The sequence below is a fragment of the Pipra filicauda genome, unplaced genomic scaffold, assembly GCF_003945595.2.
Source record: "Pipra filicauda isolate LSUMZ 115617 unplaced genomic scaffold, ASM394559v2 scaffold105_size2325265_pilon, whole genome shotgun sequence".
Lineage (NCBI taxonomy): Eukaryota > Metazoa > Chordata > Aves > Passeriformes > Pipridae > Pipra > Pipra filicauda.
Genome location: NW_024103496.1, coordinates 1,326,890 through 1,349,019, shown reverse-complemented (window position 1 = coordinate 1,349,019; position 22,130 = coordinate 1,326,890). Strand labels below are relative to the sequence as shown.

General features: G+C 36.8%; 1 protein-coding gene across 3 annotated transcripts in view; it reads right to left on the bottom strand.

Moving 5' to 3' along the window:
- Positions 1–22,130, bottom strand: part of CDK14 (cyclin dependent kinase 14) — a 314,193-nt gene that overhangs the window by 210,004 nt on the left and 82,059 nt on the right. For all 3 annotated transcript variants that reach the window (XM_027749121.2, XM_027749124.2, XM_027749122.2), the window contains 2 exons: positions 21,497–21,742; positions 10,554–10,648 (listed from right to left, as the gene is read on the bottom strand). In XM_027749121.2, coding sequence (XP_027604922.1) covers positions 10,554–10,648; positions 21,497–21,742 — 341 coding nt within the window. The remainder of the gene's footprint in view (positions 1–10,553; positions 10,649–21,496; positions 21,743–22,130) is intronic.

Sequence of the window (22,130 nt, the reverse complement as noted above, 5' to 3'; positions counted from 1 at the left end):
CCTATACAGAACATTGCATAACGACTCTGAGCATCTTAAGAAATCAGCTACCAAAAGATGGTTTACTCATCACCTTCCAATTATTCATAGTACTTCAGGCTGGCACCCGTTGAAGTCTCAGGCCACTAGTCACTGTTGAAAGACAATTATCAGCTTAATCCTACTGGATTATCCGGATTTCTCCTTATAATTACCTTATGTATTTTTTTGTTTGGATTTAAACAAGACTTCTGGCATCAGAAGAAGATAAGCCTTGCCTCAAGTAACTTCATGTGTCATGCTCAGACAGGAGAATAAACCATCATAAAAGCAGAAGGATTGATGACACATATACATGACACATATATATGACACATATACACATGTAGTTTTCAATTGCTCTGTCAATACACCACCCTGCCTATCACATACATATCACTTAGATATCTGGATAACTTAAATATTTTACAACAGATGAAATAACTGTGCAGAAGGAATTTAAACAAGAAAGGGAAGAGCATTTTGCAGATCAAGAACAGGATAAATGCTGTGTTCAGAGAAAGCAATGAAGAATACAATGGAAAAAAGCACATTAAGGAGGTATTAAGGGAAGAGGGATTGTATTGGGGCAAAGTTGGGATGGTTTTTTTTGGTCTGTGTTTGGCCCTAGCTACCTGCAGAAGTTTATAGTTCTTCCTGCCAAGTTCTCTGATAAAGCAGTGAACTTGGCCTTGGAGGGAGAACTTCTGTGTAAACTGTTTTAATTGGTCTATTGTGATTGGTCAATGGCTCGTCAAGGGCATTTGGAGGAGAAAGTGAGGAATACATGATGAAGGCTCTCCCCCAGCCTCAATTGGGAAAGACCCCCTTCAACTTACTGCGCCTGCGTTAGGGGATTTCCAAAGTGCTCACGTGTGCGCAGGAGAGGGGCACTTACATAACCAAGGGGGTGGGATTGAGAGCCCCTGACAGGGCGGTACTGGTCACACCTCCCCGGGGCAGGTGTTCTCAATGTACTGTATAAAAGCTGACACGTTTTCCATGGTTGGGGCCGGCTCTTCACGATGGACCAAGTTGCTTTTAGTGGGGACGCCTGCTAAAGTGGGAGCCTGTCACCCCTTCGGAACACGCAGCTGCTGCTTCATTACTGGTTAGGATGGGTAAGACTTGCTTATAGGTGACACCTGGGTGAGTATGGGGGTCGAGCCTTCTTTCTAGGGTCTTTTGTGCACTTTTTCCTCAGCCCTAATCCTTTTCCCCTCAGGTGCCTGTTTTTTCACCTTTTTTCCCTGTTTGTCACCTTTCATAATAAATAGTTACTTTGCCAACTAGCAACGGTGTTTAGTTTTTTCACGTTCCAGAATCCCTCGAACCTGTTTTTCCCTGATACGGTACCCCCCCTCCCCGTTACAAGGGATATGGAGTCTTTTGCCAGAGAGACAGGTAAATAGCATGCAGGATTGTGTAGATTATGTTCTTTTTAATCTGAAGTTCAACATTCGATTGATTCATGAAGAGCAAAAAATAACACAAATAGCAACAGTATAGAACTCATTTCAAAGAATTCACAATTAAACACAGTAGGTGAGCTGTGCTATTTAGTTATCATTGCCACTTTGTCATTGGTACCTGTCATCATCTTGATTGACATCATGGCAACTCAACACTATCAAAGTGATCAAACTAATCTCAAGTAGTGTTCCTCTGGGATTTCATTCTTCTCTTTACCATTATTTATCTCCAATATATCAATCTATAATTTCCATAATACAACAGGCTCCTTATTTTCATTTCCTACCCAGTCATTAAAACCTTCTTTATTTTCAGCTCATTTTCTATAAACTGGAGCATATAAAACTGTAGGTATGAGAAATTATGAAATACCATTAAAAGAGATAGGGTTTATATTCACATCCTTTAACTATCCTCCCACTGATGCAATCTCAGGATGTAGTTAGATGATGCTGAAAAGATGAGCTAAGGGCTACCTCAGGGTATGGCCTTCCTCCTGCTAAATCCCTGCCGCACACTCCTGCTACTGTCTTGTATTTGTCTTGCTTCTGCTAGACTCTACAGTGAGACTGCTTGGAGAGCTTAAATAAGAGAAGATTGGCCCTTCCAAAAAGAACTAAATCATATTAAAAAAAATAAAATTAGAAAGGCATGATAAAAATTGAAGAACACTAGAATATATATGAGAAGAACTGGGTCCACCTTTTGAGAAGCAATGCGTCATGGGATCAAGCCAGTTAGATCATGAAATTATGCCCTGAAACTTGCAGTGCCATGCCAACATAATGTGGCAATTTCCTTAGAAACAACATTGAAAAACAGAGACCTGGATAAAATTACCTCTGCAACTTATCAATACTTGTCTTTGCAGACTTCAGTAGTGATCAGACAAGGTTAGCAGAATTCCTTCCTGGTACTACTTCATATTTGTCTTCCACAGCATTCAAAGTATGCTCAGTATTTTCATTATTTTCAAATGCAAGCAGAAAAACTGACAAGGAGACTACCTTGTAGACAGTCAAAAGGCAACACGGCTGCTTCTTTCAACTTCTAGGATTCATTAAACAACCTCTATTACTCACTGTCCAAAGCAAACAATTCACACCTCAAAACAATACACTTCACTGGGTCAAGGATTACACTTATCATCTTATGTCTATCCTGTCAACTGCCTCATTAGATTCTAATAAGGACAATATTGACCAAAAAATTCCTATTTTCTAACTTACAACCCATCCTCACTCCTAAACTAACGCTCTTTCTCTCTTTCAGCCAAAAACCCTCGGAAAAGTCCTAAAGTCTCTCTAATTATCACACAAAGCAACTTTTCTCTAGGCTAAACACCTGCAGCTGATGGACAGTTTTCCAATTTATGGAAATCCACCATTTTAATGTTACATAATCTCTTCTAATATATATGCAATGTAGGCAAAAGAAAAATTAGTCCAAATTACTCTATGTGGCATAAAGTAAAAGTCTGCATATTATAAAAAATACAAATAAGCCAGATATTACGAAAAATGCTAATATGTCATTCTGCATTTTCTGAAACAGCATCTATCACTGTTACAAAAATAAATAAATTTATAAAAAATGACCATTTATGAGAAAGTAGAGAAGATTAGAAATTATTTAATCCTTTAATGCACCATTAAGAATATACAACACTGATAAATATAAAGTAACTGATGACTTAATTGACTTCATTGGGGATAATGCTGATGATGCCGCATAGAGAACAAAAGAGTATAATAACATTATTTTCTCAAGTTCTTCAGATATATTTAGATGAAATAAATATACACATTGAAAAGAGTCAATTCACACAAAATCTGCCACTCTGATTTGAATCTATTTATTTAATACTGAGTTTTACCACTGGCTGGAGCTGAGGCTAAGCCCATAACTTGAGCAAGTGCTAAGCTTAGGAACATTTCTATAATGAAAAATCAGTAGACGGTGTTGGGATGATGCTCTAGTTTGTGATACACATTTCAAGAAACTAAATCTTATGAAGAAAAGTAACTCTCAATTGTTAAATATTCATTTGCATGAAAAGCTCAAAGTTTGATGATCAAACATTGAGAATATCTAATTAGATCTACTCCATAGCAATATTAATGTTATAAACAGACATCTAAAACCCCAAATAGACCACAAGGGCCTAATGAAACCAGGCTCTGCCAGAATTTTCCTTTGAAGAAACCTGACAGAGGCACATTCACTGTAGGTTTAGTCACCTCTTTATTTATACCAACAAATAACTAATTCCACATTGAGGTAAACACTTCTTTTAATCATTATCATAAAAGGCAATTCAGTGTAAACATGGTTTATATTATATTTTTCTTACTAAAAAGGACTTACATTTCTAGTTTACAAAAGCCACTCACAGTCCTGCTAAAGCCCTATGGTGTAAATACTCAAGGGACTAACACAACCCCTGCATTTCCCTTTTTGAATCTCACCATCTTTTAACCTCATCCTAGACAAAAGTTACCTTCTTTTAGAGGAAGCTGGTGGATTAAAGATATTTCATAATGCTGATGTTTATTAGAGCTGAAAAACAGAAGATCAAAGAGTTCCAAGAGAGAAGAAGGATTTAAATTATTAATTAGTGTTGTCACTGTAACTCAGGAATCCTGTTCTTCACAGGACTCAAGGCAGTCTCAAACAATGTGGCAGCCCTCACTTGAACAGGAGCAGGTGAGCATTTTCCTCCAGGTCCCCCATTCCTACCTCCCAGCCCACATCAGTTCAAACTAATCATCAGCTCATCTAAGCACAGGGGCTGTACTTGACCTACACCTGCTGGAATCAAATCACCTGGGACTGGCAGCAGGAAGGCAACACTGAGCACCAGTCCTCCTCTAGATGCCTCATATCTCTCTGGGTCCCACTGATGCTCATATAAAGAAAATTTGGAGACATATAATGATATTGCTTATAAGTGAATTGGCCTCTTACAACTGTGCACACTGGCAGTCACAGGGGATCTTCTGAGAGATAACGTTCCTTGACTAAGGAAAATACATTGGTGCACAATGGCGTTTAGTTGGCAAATTACTTCAGTGGTTGCTCTACTATTCCAATCATACATATATACATGAGGGTCAAGAAATTACTACCCAATAACTCTACCAGGTGTATCTAATATAACTATGTTCTATCCCAGTTTTTCTACCAAGTTTCCTTGGACAATCCTGGACAAGTAATAAAATACACTTTCTTTCTTCAGTTTTGTCCCCCTCTATGCGAGTTAATAATACTAAGTCACCTCTATAAACTGCTTTGCACGTTAAAGCACAGCATATATACTATAATGATCATTTTATATATTCAACTATGGAGGAAAATTTTCCCAATCTTTCTTTTAAATGCTGAGAAATTCACTCAGGAAGTGATCAACATAGTCAATGACTAGAAGATTCTTTTTAGAATCTTAGTAACTTATTTTAATAAGTATTTTAATTTTAAAATACTTTATTACATTTTAATAATTTTTTCCAACATTTGGCATTTTAGTTGAACATATAGTTATCATTAGTTTTGGATCTAGCTCAACTCAAAGTTATTGTTTTTATTAAAGATTTACAATGCTAGAGATTTTTCAAAAAGACATTTATGTACACACTTTATAAACCCATATCATGACCTGACTACGAAAATCAGTTAAGGAAATCAGTTAAAAACTGAGGAAAAACAAAAGGGAAGCTCTAGCTGATAACCATAAAATGCCTTTTCATAATCCATGAATATGTATTCCTTTTCCAGCCATCTGCTATTCTCAGATGAAAAATGCTTCCTTTATAGAACACTGATTTCACACAATTTGCAAAAAAATAAAGAAAAGGTTAAGGAAGTTCAGGTCATTTAGGCAACATGAATCAGAGCAATTTTGAAATAATTGCTCTAAATAAATTTTTCATAATATGAAGAAAAACTTTCCTATGAAAGGAAACTGGACTGTTCACATGAAACATATCAGGGAGTCTGTGAACACACCACCTCACATGGGCACAGAGTGAAGATAGGGATATGACTAAAAAGTGGCAGCATGACCATCTGAAGTCTATGGCACTTGCAATACTTTGAACATAAAACGAAAGACAATGAAAGAGTCAAGGAGGTTTCATGACAAGTAAAAGAAATCCTGCAACTTCAAAAACAAAAGTCAGAACAGCAATTAGTGCTGTCAGTCAACCTCAGTGAAGGATTCAGCATCATAAATATAAAACGCAAATTACACACACCCTCCTTTTTTTCTTCTGAGCAGCCATCCACACACATAGATATGAAATATGATGGTCAGCTATATATTTATAACACACACTACAATATATCATGCCAACAACAAATATAGGTAGTTCTCACTGATTATTCAAATATTTCCTGCTGCCCCAAGCAGCATGGAAACCACAGCCAGTGCAGAGCGTGATAACTGCCTGAGCACAATTTCTCTCCACTTTGTACCATGAACTCCATATTGATTTTCAAGCAAATAGTAAAAGGTACTGTCTTTGATGGAGATAAATGTCAAATTCCCTGGCTACCTCAAAAAATACTTTTTGTCTTTAAGTACATCTTGGAATCACCTTGAACACAAACAATTTAGATTTCAAACTGAAATGAGAAAGGTACCTTGACTGAAGGACTGCCCTCTCTCTGCAGCCTTTGAGCTCTTGCTGACAGCATCAACTTAATGTGCTCTGCTCTGTGCTCTCCTGATTTCTCATATTAATATTTAAAAAGGATAAAGACCTCAATTCATTAGAACAAGTGTTTTACTAGGGATATTTACCATGTAATTTCATGGTATGGAAGTTAGGCAAAAATGTGTTGGTTGAGCTTTTAGAAATTCTACAAATTTCTGCAACACTATGAGCACATGCAACTTAGCAGAGGTGCCCAAAAACAGTAAAGGTATAGTAAAAAAAATCACATGAACTTGCAAGAAATAGATCAAGACCACAGTGGAGATGCCACTGGCTTACCTCTCAAAACACAGAACAAATGCTTTGCAAGCAGCAGTCACAGATCACATTGCCTTAGCCAAGGTAATCTTTTTTAATTCTTTACCTTGAAGGGCAACTGAACACAGTGGGAGAAGAGGACAGAAAGTGTGCCAACTCGTAACACTGCCAAAAGCACAGGTTTTTCCCTTAAGTGCAATATGCAGAGTTCCCAGTGCGGCAATGCAAGGCCTTCACACTGCAACCAGGGATTCTGGTTGGCAGCAGCTCCCTTACGCTGTCACCAGCTTTGTCTCCAGACTCACAACTCACATCAACATTTATGTGCCACAGAACAAGCCAGATCCCATCACTGTATGTTCAGGTAAATATATAATTAAGCTCAGGAGGGAAGAAGGTCAATGGCAGCAGGAAGAGACATGTCAATACACAGACAAACAGCACTTCCTCAGCTCAAGCACACAATGAAATGATACAAGAATTCAAAAGACACCTATTGCTTTGCACCTATTGAATGGCAAATGTCCCAATTTTTAGTCAAATACAGAGTCAACGTAACTTGCATCACTTTTTACACTGTTATTAGTAAATTACTTGGCCCACTTCTCCAAAATTTTACATTTAAAAAAATCACTTCAAAGTCATCTGAATTTCATGCAGTAAGCAGCCACTTGGGATTTTATACAACAAAGTAAAATATGAGAATCTAACCTGAATGAAAGTAGAAAATAAACATGCCAAGATGAGTTTCGTTACATATGTCTGATGTGCAACACGTGAAATCAAATAGATTTGCATATTGATGCAACTGTCAGCCAGAAAAAAATGACTGCTTGGCTGTTCCTCCTATAAACAAAAAAGGCCAGCCTCAGAGAATTCTGTTTCACTTTCCTTAGTAACACAGTCCTGTTCACTCTGCTGCTTCTTCACCCCAGGGATTCATTTTTATCTGACTACAGAAAGAGAAATCCATCAATCCAGTAAAAGGAATTAGCCAACTTCATTTCACTTTCCTGGGATACTACCACAAATGCTCAAACAGAAAGAAAAGCAATGGATTTGATAAGAAGACAAGGGCTTCCTATCAAAGGATATCCGGGTACTACTTATCCCGCTCCAAGCTGTAAAGCCAGGATTGTCCTGAAAGCAAGTTACTGCATGCATTACTTTAAATTTTAGGAAAGGAATGGCTGATTTTGTGTCTTTGGAGGCAGGTATGTATCTTTTAGACTTTCAAAACAGTATGCTGAGATCAAGAATGTTTTATTTCATCTTTATGATCAGCAGAGGAAATAATTTTAAAAGCTGAAATGTATCTCAGGAAATGCATAAAAAACCAAACTCCACTGCTTGCCACATGCAGCTGGTGACAAATATTAAGCACAATAATTCTGAATACAAAGCATCATTCTAAACAGCTCAATCTGATCTTAAATTTTCCATCTTCAGCTACAGTTAAGGACACATCCCAGAAACATTTTGCCAAATGAGAAAGCCAAGCTTTAGAGTTGATTACTAGGGATTCTCAAACATTTTGACCAAAATCCACTTGTGTGCAAGCATTGTCAGCTCCAGCTCTTCCATCATATGCAAACACGTTTGCATTCTACAGTGTGCTATGAGAGCTTAACCCTTCAGCAGTCAAACTGGGCATATACCAACATAAACAAGCCTCTTGTTTTGCTCATTTTTCTTCACACTGAGTTTGTAGGCAGGGCAACACAGTGATGCATATCACAGTCTCACCCTAGGTACTCGCATCAGGGGCTAGAAAAAAAACTCTGTATCTATTCCTGTATCATTTTTAGATTAAGCTATTAACAGAGTCAATCTGCCTCAAAAGCAGCAGTCAGGTTTGGTTCTTAACCACAGGATCATTGAATTGTTTAGGCTGGAAAAGGCCACCAAGATCACTGAGTCCAACCATTAACACAACACTGCCAAGCCCACCATTAAAACATGTCCTTAAGTGCTACATCGACACCTTTTCAATACCTCCAGAGATGGGCCTCAGCCAGCGTTGGCCCATCCATTTGCTCCACCCGTGTCCATTCCCCAAGAGTACATCAGAGCAGTAATGCTCTTTATTCTTCAGGGATATCACCTACGCCAGAGATTCCTCACTTTCTCATGGGGACAGAAAAGGTAACAAGGCTACATTACCTCAGAAAACAACTCCTTTTGAAATAGTAGATAGCACTTGTAGTGTTTCCTAAATTCTTAAAGTACAGTCTCTTCCTGCTGTGAAATCATTCAACTGTTTCTCTAGGTCAAGAGACAGAAGTCTGGACTGGAGGTGCTGAATGTGGATAGTGCCGGGTAATATGGAAATTATTCAATTCTCAGTCGGAAAAAAATATGTCAAATTCAAACAGGTGAAGGAATAGAACTATAACATTAGAAATACTCTCTGCATATGAATTCTTATCCACATTCTAGTTACACATACTTTTTTCAAAACACGTTTTAAAGACCTTGCAGAAGATGTTACGAAACAGCAGGATAAAGGTGTATATAATTGTTATAACTCTCACTACTTATCCAGAGCTAGCTACTTATAATGGAGAATGCAATGCACCCAGTAATTTCAATTTATTATTCAACTACCATTAAAATCATTGAAGTATTTCTTACAGATCTGCAGGCAGTTCTACTAGAACGGTATTTCTAACAAATCTATATTTCATAACATGTTCACAAATCACCACTGAATGAAATAGCTTCAGGGAAGAATTTTGCTTTGTTTTTAACTTTCATTCTGTTCCGCTGACTGGCGGGACATCTAGAGAGCCTGTTGCCTGAGTTCAATCTTATTGAAAGCCAAGGCATATGGGATAACTATCATCAGATACTCACTGTGATTTTACTGAAGGGTTTTGGTCATAAGACACAAACTAAAATCTGTTCTCTTTTCTCATATTATGTAGACCCCAAAAAAAGCTTCTATGTGTATAATGTCTGAAACATATGGAGACGTGTAACTGAATCATTAACCACACAACGTAAATCCATTTTCTTGAAAAAAGCTGCCCGTGAAAGACAATACCTGCAGTGGCATGGCAGAAGTGTAAATACTTCTACAATTAGAACATGTTTTTATTCACATCAGCTGTCATTATACTTATCAATATCAAAGCTACTGATATGAGGGACCCCATCATTCTGATTTATTAGAAATATTCAGTGAAAAAAAGATAATTTTCTGTACCTAATCAAGTTCATTACTCTGGAAAATGTTAGCATATATTTCCTTTTTTTCTGTCCCGTGAGTGTCATGATAGTCTCTCTGCTGGAACAGTAAAGTTATCTCATCTACCACTGAATAGCTAAAGTTTTTAAAGATATCACATGTACCAAACCCCTCTTTCAGAGCTGCTTCATTATTATTGGAAATGTGATTATCAAAACTTGATTAAATATGTGAAATCACACAAGACAATCTGCTTCACAAAACATAACTCTCAATGGAAGCACGAGATCAAGAAGTATATTTTAAGTGTGTTTACTGAATTATTTTATGCAATATAGAAGCACTGAGGGAATTTAGGGATAAAAAACCTGCAACAAATAACAAACATTAAAGTGGATGAAAAAAATATTTTACATGTACACAGTAGATTATTTTGAGGTGGAATGGTTGCAACGATTGTAAACAAACTGTTGTAAAGAAAGTAAACTTAGAGGAGTCCAAAATTCAATTAATTCCCTTCACATTATTTTGTTCAAGCTTTTTAATAACGGTAAATAAAAGGCAAACAACTTATCACACATATTCAGCATTGCTCTCAGAGCATTAGAAAAATTTACTTGAAGCATATTCTGCTTTTACCCCTAAAGATTTATTTGGTATGGATATTGAAAAAGTAATACAACATTAACGTACAAACGAAACATCCGATTAACAGGGATCTCATCTTGTTCTGATGTTACCTGTGCAAAATGGTCTCAGCCACTTTCACTCGAGCACATGGCAGCGAGTAGCACTTTGATTCATAGGGATCTATGTACATGTTCAGCAACATCAGTTGATACTTTCTGCTTATCTTCATTTACATACAAAATTAAATTAAGAAAAAAACCACCACTTACTTGCTTTTTCCTTTGTACACTGTAGCATAGGACCCTTCCCCTAGTTTTTCCAGTTTTTCATATGAGTCTGCTTTTCCAAACTTAGGGCTCGTAGGCTAAACAGAACAAAAGAGATGACCTTTCAGCATGTATTGAACCCGTAACATTAACTGCTTTGATTCAGCCTTTAGAGATCAAACATCATTATTAAAACTCATAGACCTGCATGTTTTCAGCAGCCAATAACAACAAAAAAATTAATAGGAGAGCTAATGAAACATTATAATAGATTACTCAAAGAAAAGATCATTCAACACCCCAGATGGTGGTTGCTGATATTAACCATACACTTATATTATTGCAACTATCAAAAGGATTTTGTTCTTAAGAGACATTTCTGTTTTATTTTTCACATATATAACTTCATAGAGGGAAAAAGATCACTAACTAAAGCACCTTATTGATGTTTAGAGATCTAAACAGCATCCTTAGTCTGTCTTGAAAAAATCAGGCTAAAAGAGCTGTTTAAGTTTTATATTTTTTTAAATTTTATTTTAGACTAAAGCCCACCCAAAAACATTGCTCTAACTAGTCAATGTCCTATTACATCAACAGGTAAGCATCTTCAATGATAGTATTTTAACTCTGATTACAGTCTTCAGCTTGTGGATATAATCACACCATATTTTAATGTATATGCAGGAGCATCGAATAAAGTCCTGTATCCTTAATATCTGCAGCCTAAGTGAGGGGGCCTAAAACTGAAAGAGGCTAAACAATGATTCTTGCTCAAAGGGCAGATAGCTCATATGGCCTTTGCAACAGACTGATACTTACCCACTTTTACACAGTTCTAACAGAGAACAACTCAACGCTGTACAAATAGGAATTTACCTGACACGAGAACTTTCCATTGAAATTCTTGGAAAAATTTTGATTTTTGTTAACTGCGTCCCATTTTCCCAAATTTCCCCATTTTCCAGTTGTCTGGAAGGAAAGGGCTTTTTATTTTTCCCCCAAGACTAGATGGACACTGCAAAAAATTTACCTGCAACTGCCCTCAGCATTACCCACATATATTTTAGACTGCAGTGCTCATATGTTCTACACCTAAACCAACCAAAAGATCACAAAGCAGAAACTTTGGAGGATCAGCAGAAACTTTGGAGGATCAGCACTAATACTCAAATCCCATAGAGAGACTGATTTGATGGTATTCTGGTTAAACGCTACAAAGAAAAGCAGACAAGCAAACCCAGCGTGTTTAGGGTTGAATTCAGCTGAGAGGCTCTAAGCCATGTGTGCAGCTGTATACATGATACACTCACATTTAGGATCCTAGGCCTGATTTACAGAAGGTATTCATGTTTCAGGATTTTTTAAAGGAAACGAACATTACAGTACAGGACACATCTGTGTGTAAATTCCTGTTAAACCATGGTTGAAAGTTTTAAATCAACTGATCCTAAAAATTGCTTCTATTTAAACAGACAAGGGCATCCCAGGTAAGCTGACTTAGTACCTCACATCCAATGAACCACTAGCCAGAAAATGCAAGCATTCTCTTTACTCAACTATCCTTCATTTGTTCTATGCAAAAATTCTGGCACTTTGCCATATATACACTTTTTTTGAGATGAACATTTCAGCTTTCTATTGAATGGTATAAGGACATACTCATGTACGTTTGCAAATTTGAGCCTTTACACCTCTCTCCATTACAAAGAACGACCTATTATTTTGCTATCCAATTCCTAAGTATTAATAGACTTGTGAAAATTTGTCAGAGAAAACTCTCACATCTTTTTCCTGCTACGTTATTTGGAACACTTCATTATAGATAAGGCAGTAATATTCTTGGTTTCCAATCTGCGCTTAAAAAGGCATTTTGCCTAGTTAAAAACAATTTTTTTAATTATAGTTTTATTACAGATGTTACTAATAGAGGTGACTAAAATATTTATTCAAGTTGTCTTCTCATTTAAGTGCCCAATAATGGACTGATGCAACATTAAAAAAAACTTCAGAAAAAGAGCAGTTAGATGTTTAAATGTCTTGTATATAATGAAGAAGGACAGCAAAGTATTTCCCAAATTGCAGGCTGCAATGAACACACAGTGAGTAGCTTTGTTTGCAGTGGAAATGCTGCCCTAGTTAACAGTGAATAGTTCACTGTTGGCTTCCTCATAGCAAAACAGAAAAAGGACAGGGTTTATACATGTGTTTCACATCCATTCTTATTTTCACACTGAGATTTACTTTTATTCTCTACTGCTGGAAACCATAATATAAAGGTCACAACAACTTGTGAGCCTTAAGATCTTGATAGGAAACAGGATGCCTTTAATCCATTACCACACAGCATATCATCAACAGTAATTATTCCTACAACCTCAAGCTCCTTTCTCCATACTCCAGCTGCCAGAAGCACAGATTTAAGGTCATACCTTTTCACTCATTCTCCTCCTGGATGTTGCTGCATCCTCACCAAAACCAGCAAAACTCTAAATGCTGGTGTTGACTGGACAAGGAGAAGAGCTCGCTCCTGATCCTACAAGAGAGGTCTTGTGCTCAGGGGCAACCTCACGCAGTGCCCCAGGGTTCAGCTCTGAGCAGCAAGGCTGACCTGACACCCTTCCAAAACAGCCTCCATCACTTGTCCAGTGCCTGCTCACTTTGGGTAAGAGCAGACCAGAAACAACCCAAAACCCAAACGGTAAGCCACCGCCTGTCTATGTGCAGTAAAACCACCTGGCTGATATCCTCTTCTTTCCAGGTTACAGCACCTCTGTAGTGAAGTTCAGCTCTACTCCAACTGGACCGCTAGACTGGATTGCCCATGTTCTTACACTATTAGATCTCCTTTTGTGAAAATAGACATTATTTTTCCTTGCATTTGTAATCTTAAAAGGCTTACAATTTTTGAAAGTATCTCGTGTAGAAAAGCATTTCAGAGGATTTTATTAAAAAAATTTAAATAAATTCTCAGGCAAAAAAAGACTAATTTGCATGATACTTCTTAATGAAACACCAAAATACTGAGAAAATGCAATTACTTCAGAAAGTTAAGGAACAGCTTTACCATTTCCCCAACATTTTCTCAGTTTTTTTAAAATGAAGTCTCATACATCAATTCAAACTTATAATTACAGATTGCTTATAATGGTAAAAAGTTCAGACACTTCTTACCTTTCCTTTTATTTCTGTATTACAAAGGAGGTGAAGACTGACTAAGATAATGCAAAAATACAAAACTTTCCAAAACTTAGGTTTGAAGCTTAAAGGGATCTAAATAAAGGGTTAAGGAAGGAACCAAAATAATTTGAAGTTCCACATGACTGCTGAAAATTATAACCACTTCAGCCTACTTTTCTTTATTATTACAGTCCCCCGTTCATATGTGTAACTTTTCAGCTTCATGGACATGAATTTCGTTATTCAGATTTCTCCACGTTAATTTATCCTTTTCAATCACTTCTGTTAAAAAACATACCTTGTTACAGTGAGGTTGGGATGGTTTTTTAGCAAATGTTAATATTAAAATCAAATACGGAAAATTCACTTTTAAGTACAATTTCTTCTTCAAAACTATTTTATTCCTTCTGGTAAAATGTATGGGAATGCATGCACACAGAGATTTCTGTTTGTTGAAACCCAAGAGTCCCATACTGTGCCTGGGATGTGGTTGACTGAAATACACGTGGTGAGTGAGACATATCCAGAGCACGTCAGTGCTTGCATCAGACACTGACAGATCGCACAAGCAGCAGACTCACAAGGACCTTCCCTATATTTTACATAGGTGCAATCCTCCAATTTGACCCAGACAATATTTCTCAATGAAAAAGAGTACTAATTTTATTTTGGAAAAAGCTTTTCAAAGCTACTTTTTGAAGATCTAACCTTATAATACTTCTATCACTGTTAATTTTCTGTTCCTCTTACTCCTTTTTACTGCTTTTTAACCCTCTGAAACACTAAGGGAGAATCATAGAATCGTTTAGGTTCGAAAAGACCTTAAAAATCATCAAGTCCAACTTTAATCCTAAAACTGCCAAGCCCACTACAAACCATATCCCCGAGCACCGTATCTACACGCCTTTTAAACACCCCCATGATGGTGACTCAATCACTTCCCTGGGCAGCCTGTTCCAACACTTGACAACCCTTTCCATGAAGAAATTTTTCCTAATATCCAATCTAAACCTCCCCTAACACAACGAGGTAATTTTCTCTCATCCTATCTCTTGCCACTTGCGAGAAAAGATCAACTCCCACCTTGCTACAATCACCTTTCACGTAGTTGTAAAGGTCACCCCTCAGCCTCCTTTTCTCCAGACTAGACAACCCAAACTCCCTCAGCCACTCCTTATATAACCCTCTAGACCCTTCCCCAGCTCTGCTGCCCTTCTCTGGTCACGCTCCAGCACCTCAATGTCTCTCTTGGAGTAAGGGGTCCAAAACTGATCCCAGAATTCAAGATGTAGCCTCACCAGTGCTGAGTACAGGACAATCATTGTCCTGGTCCTACTGACCACACCTGGCCACACTGCTGGCTCATGTTCATACATCTGTCAATCAAAATTTGTCATGACATAGCATGACTGTGATGAAAGCACAATCTTTGTCATGTCTGAAAATTGGTTATTTACTGGATCTGAAAATTTTTTGCTTATGTTTATTAAAGCCTTCAAATAATTTCTTTAAAATTCTTATCACAATTTGTTGGATATAAGCCTAGGGGAGACCTCTTTCCTGCGGCCCCATAGACTTCTGTGTCTCACTCATCAGTGAGACTACCTAGGCATAAAGAAACCTGTTGCTCCATATTAGCGTTTGTATTTGTTAAAAAAAAAAAGTAGTTACAAAGCTAAGAAAAAAACCCCAGACAGGTGCATATGTGAACAATATTGAGCTATATAATAGACAAAGTTAAATAGGCAGTAAACAACCAGTCAGCAAGTAATTGATATCACTGGAAAACTCACTGCAAAGTGAACTTTCATGCTATGGAGAAATCTTCCAAAGAACTCAAGTGGGAAAGCTAGATGAATTACCAAGACAGAAGGGAGTAAAGATCCTCATGCCTCTAAAGAGCATAGTCTCAAGTCATTGTGAAAGTCAGCACAGATTGTAGTAGATTATGTTATCCTCAAAAGGATATTGTCAACTGGAGCGCAGAATACTGCACATCTTTCCCTTCAGGAAACCCACTGGCAATTTTACTTGTTTGCCTTTATGTTTTACTTTCCTTAAAAATAGTTTTCGTTAGGTAGCTTTCTTATTATAGGCCTACATTTTTCTCAGTGCAAGATTAGCCTAAGAGCACCACTAAGCACAGGGAGTAAGCATTTTTAGCAGCATGGCTTACAGTAACCAAGATTAGATATTTTTTCCCCTCTGGTTAAGGAAATAAAGATCATAGTAACAAGGATAGAAAGAGTATGCCAAAATGTTGAGTACAGAAATAGAAGAAGCTAGTATTTCAAACTGACGTGAGAGTATTAAAAATAACAGAGAGAAAAAGAAATGAGAAGAAACTGTCTTTTCTGACCAGGTCACTTCAAATAGACATTTCATTGATACAGACTGTAGGAAGGATAACAGGTTCAATCCAAGATCTTGCAGTATGAATCTTTGCACTATATTGTCATGTGAATACCTTTCTTTCTCAGAAATTTTCAAAATCTATGTAGTAAAGAAAGCTTTAATGGAAAATTACACTGAAAATCACCTGACTTTCCTATTGAAGCTGTGTGGGTTATGTTCTCATGCATTTTTCATAACTGCAAAACAGCTTGTGAATGTCACACTTAACCATCACACTCCCAAGTCTAAGTTTTCAACAGACCCTTTTTTTTTTAATTGCAGGATATTAAGCTTCAATATAAAACTATCATTTAGGGGAAAATATTATGTTCACATTGCCTCTGTGAATTATTGCAAATGAAAACTGAGTATCTATTTTGTTTTACACCTCAAAAAGAACAAATTCATTGCTGGAAAAACTTGAACATAAAAGGCTGGCCAAGAGGCTTAACCAAGATGAAATCAAAAAGAATGAAAGATAATAATTATTTTTTAATAAGTTTATATTTTTTTTCTTTGACACAATGGTAAACCTTCTTTCACAAAACCATATGCAATTTTCACACTAATTTCAGGTTGCATCCAATAACAGCTCAATTTGATCATACCTTGAAAGTTGGACTGTTTTCTAGGGCGATATTCAAGGAATACAAAGATATTCAAGAATCCAAACCAAGCCTTAATATCAGCTCTCCCACTATCTGGCCCCATTCTCTTGTTTGCATCTTCCTAACTCTTTAACACACAGACATAAATTAAGAGCAACCTGTGCAGAAGCAACCATAGAGCTTTCTGTGAAAGGGCTGGATTCAGTTTTTAAAGCTGTTCACTTATTCTCCAGGCTATGAGAGCACAGGAACTGGCTCAACTGCCACATTTTATCTGCCTTCTCATCTAGAGAGTATCCCTCAGGTTAACGATTATTAACGCTTCCTTTGTACCAGTAAAGAAAAATCCATTCTCTATACTGAATTCTGAAATTATCCTACCTCAATAAAATATATCAACCAGGAGGGATACAGTTACCCTACTAATTAACAGGTTCCTAAAACTGGAGAAGGTTGCATATACCTGAAGAGGAAGACAGGCAAGAATGGCACAGCAAGTGTTTAGGCAGACAAAAATGTTGCCTAACTTTTGGATAAAATCCTGACATTAGTGTCTGTTTTAAAGTTAGATTTCTTACACAGCTGATTTACAACATGCTAATAGGATCAGCAGGATCATAAAAGGATTCATGCATTTTGGTTGTACTTTTTGGAGGAAAGTTGCACATATCAGGACTGAAAATTAATACAAGTTACAGAAATAGAAAAGAGGCTTCTCTCCCAAAAAGAGTAGAGTCAATGCAGTAAAGCATTGCTTATCCAATTATTTTTATTTGAATGGGTTTTTTACATTTATGTGAGTTAGCAGAAGGTTAGTGTTTTGCTTCATTTATTTTTTAAAAACTAACTGAAAGGTAGGACATATACCTCAGCATGACATGTGAATTCATTGCCAAGGAACTTAAGCCACTCAAAGAGAATAAACTGATGCGTATCACTACTCAACTATATCTTGACCAGATGGCTAGCTTATAAAACTTGCAATATTCTATTTACATACTGTGCAAAAGGACTATTTTTGTGTATAGAATGTGTACTCCGAATGCAAGAAAACTTCACCTTGCACTGTAGAGAAATAAATAAGGTCATGTGCCAAAAGAGCATGGATCTCAAATAAAACCTTCAGACAATTACAATCAAAACCAGTGCAATTTTGGGAAGACTTGCATGTATTTGTTTCTCAGTTGTGCTTTTTTTATTTTGTCCAGTTTATTTCGTAGTTTTACCTTTTCTTCAGTTAAGGAGAAAAGAAAAGCAAGTTTCTTCCTTTTGTAGGCAAAAAAACTGAGCAAGAGATTTTTAGAAAGATAAGATATAGACAGAGAGAGAGACAGACAGGTAAATACAGTCAACTATAGCTACATGTGTATAATATATATGTATATACACACACACATATTGTGTTGGGATGGATCAGAGAAAACATTTGCCAAGCCTAATTCCCTTCTAACAGTGGCTGACAGGTGATGCACAGGTAGGCAAACACTTACTTCACTATCTCCAAGTTATCCACTGATGTGATAAAGGAGTAAGTCTGTTCTGCTGGAAAATTCATTCCATAATAGTATCCAATTTCAATCAGCTTAAGCAGTTTGGAAATCACTCTCATAGATGTTTTCTTATGTTCAGACCAAGGGGAGAAGGTGGAAAGGTTTTAAGTGTAAAAATTAAGTTTGTCTTATAAGAACAAACAAACGAAAAAAAGTGCTACTGCACTAATTAACCACACAGGATTTCTACCAGGTTGCAGCGAGTTCTGACATTAACTGAAGAAAATTACTTCATGTTCAAAAGCAAGAGATTTATTTTCCAAGAGACAATCTGTGGGCAGGAACACAGAGTTCCAGCTTCCCCAAAACTCTGTGTGTGTTTCATCTTTCTCATCACAAGGTGCAGAGTATTTCAAAGCTATGTAAAACACAAAATGGGTAACATGCCACCTGCGGAGTATTTGGTGATCTTCACCAAACACTGAAGCTGATACCTGCCAGAGAGCTGATAAAACTTCTGAAATTAATCAAAGCAGAAGTAACACCCCAGGGCATTATAAACAAGGTCTTTCAGGTAACGTCTTAAAAAATGTTATTTCTGAGACAAAGGACTTTTACCTGAGCAGAAGCAGTGATATGGAAACTGCAAGCCTTAGCCATGCACCTTCTGTAAGACATCACTTCCCTATCTGATGGTTACAAAGGACTTTAAATGATGAAAGGGAAGAGAGTAAACTGAAGCCTATCTCTAATTCAGTTCCTCTACTAATCAAGCATGGAAAGTGTAAATTAAAGGTACCATACACCTATCAGAGTAGAAACTGAAGCCTATCTCTAATTCAGTTCCTCTACTAATCAAGCATGGAAAGTGTAAATTAAAGGTACCATACACCTATCAGAGTATCTTAAAATAAAGCTTAAGAAAGTAGAGCCAAAACTGAAACACAATTCCACAACTGTAGCCAGAATGACCCAGAGAGCATAGCATGCTCAAGAACATTTACAGAAACTGAAGTGCCCGTTCGGACTGGTATAACCTATACAAGAGGAAAATTTCCAGAGAATCAAGTATGAACTCAGTAAGGGAGAATGTGTAGCAGTCCTCTAACATGGAATAAAAAGAAGTAATGAACAGAAGAGGAAGTAGCAAGGACATCTGCTAGACAACATCATGGCTAGAAAAAAAAAGGAAACCCCAAACCTTTTGTCAATTCAAGTATAATTCAAAACCACAGAATGATAAATTTCTGCAACTAATCACAACAGGTATCACTCAATGAAATGTGCATCAGAACATCTACTGCCCAAGGCAAAGTATTCAGGCTCAGGAAATGAGCAGCTTGATCATATCTCTGCCTTGGATGGCTGAACTCAGGTCTGCTGGGCAGGACCAGGTGTGACCTGATCAGCAGAGGGCTAACACCACCTTTTTCTGTGAAATTCTGCTCTTCCCTCTTCGTTGGCATGAACACTCCCATTATTCCACAGGTTACTCCTTGACAGGTACTCTTTGGATCACTCCTTGTAAGAAAGAGTCAAAAATTACTAACAATGCCTCCAAGCAGAAGGAAGAACTGAGTTCACCGAACAGAGCTCTAAAAATCTGGGGGAATTACAGGAAGCTAAGAAATTAGAATTGTGTTTCAAGAAATTCCTATGCATCTCCTGTATCCAGCAAGTCTGTGTGAGTCAGCACAGACAAAAATGACCAAAAGCTTATGTATAGCTAGGGCTCTAATCAAGAGCGTACCAGTAGAGGAAGCATTAATATAATTTACATAAGAAAATAACGGGATCTTAGGAGATTGTATGGATGTAGTAGAGTATCAGCCGTCTGGAAAAGAATAAGATGCTAAAAACACAGTTTCAAAAACATCTGCTTCAAAATTCTAGAAGCAAAGCAACTGAAATCCTTCAATTTTAACAGAAAAAGAAGTGCATAAAGCATCAACAAAAATTATCAACAGTTTCCAAGAGGAACAGCAGAGATGAGGAGTGAGTTAATAACAAAAAAAACCTTAAGACCTTCCAAAACTCATAATTTAAATCAATAGTTGTGGTGACAAACAATAATCAGGCATCACAGACAAGTAAACACGGTGCAAACCACTTCATCCATCCTTAATGATTTTAAAAGTTTTATGGTAAGAACTCCTTGTCATGGGCTCAGATTAAATACACTAGAGATATCTTTGGCAGCAGCTATAAAATGCCAGGCGATGATGAAAAAGCAAATTTGTTTTTGCTACAGATGGTTACATTTTAAAATGTAACCTTTTCTAAAAAGGACAGTCCCCTGGAGGCATGACATCTTACCCGCTAAATTCACATGGGTTAAACACAGCTCATCTACAGAAAATGAACCTCTGTCATTTCTTGTTAGAAGTCTGACAGGATTCAGTCAAACTTCTGTAGGGTGGACAGAAGATGTCCAGAAGATAGAGCAAAACAAAGAAAAGAAAGAAAAGAAAAAAGAAGAGTCAATTAACCTTTTAAATTATTTCACGCCAAATAAGATTTGAAGTGGTACATCCATTCTGCTTAGATCTGTAGTTTTCAACTCAAAGGTCACATTATTATGGATTTTTCTTGCCAAAGCATAACAGTAATAGTTTTTCAATAATTTTGAAGGTCTTTTGGGGGAAATCTGTTCTGGGCATTATTCATGAAAGATATGACATTTTATTTATCTAGTTGCTTTCAAAATATTTGAGAATAAAACAATTATGATGTGTTGCCAAACTCTTTTCAGTTGTTTTTTCTCTCCTCTCTCTCTCAAGAGTTTCTGATATGGAAATAAATGTTATTTTTACTACTTGATTTTAAAAAGAGAATTTTAAAATGTAAACAAAATCTGATCTGTTTCTCTAAAACCAAAATCTAAAATTCAAAAACGCAGTTCACGTGGTTTCCTAAACTTCATGGGAAAGAATTCCTCTTCACAAATAAGCAATCCTCTGCAAAACATGCAGCATAAACATTATAGCAGCTGCAATGCAATACCAGGATAAGGAGAAGAAAATGCTTAGAAATCCCATAAGACACCCTAATTAATATCTGACAGGAATTTCATAATCTATTCTTTTTCAAGTTCTATTTTCTGATTCTATCATATTAACGACACTACAAATATATATAGAAAACATCTTTAATAGCAGCCATGACGTTTTTGTTTTGTTTCCAACTAATCAGTTCCTTTTTAAGCAAGAAAATATTTATCTGATGCCCTTAATTCCACCATTTGGTACACACAGAGATATCAGGACTGTGCACTTACAGAGCTGGGGCTGGAGTGACGCCTGACTTTAGGTGATTCCTTCCCTGCAGACGAAGTTTTGAAGTTAATGCAAGCGTTGTTCTCTGAATGAACCCTCTTCACTTGATTAGTTGGTTTCTCAAATGGATCAAAACTACTCTGTGTCCTCTGAACTCGAACTTTTTTATCCTCAGGAATTGTATCCAGAGGTTTGATCACTGAATCCATTCCCTGGCAGTTCCGTGTAGACATCTTTGTGACACATATCTGAAAGACAAAAACAGTATTTGTTAACTCTAACAGGTTTAAAGTCCGTATCATTCCATGCATCAATAAGCATCAAAAAAGGCAGTGAACTTCATAAGCATTCATTTCCTATTTCTACATTAAAATTGCAAATAACACATGCATTTTACATAGAGAACACACACCACAGTCATAACTGTAAAAAGTCTATCTTTGTACAATGCACTAAAAGATCCAGAAAAAGAAAGGCAAAAGAGGAACATACATAAAATTCAAGCATTTGTGTTTTCTTGTACAATGGCAACAATGCCACTTCACTTCTCTCTCCAATCTAGCCACAGATATCCACAAGCAGTATTGATTTTCATTTGTTTAAAATTGGATGAGACTAAACTAAAATAAATGGTGG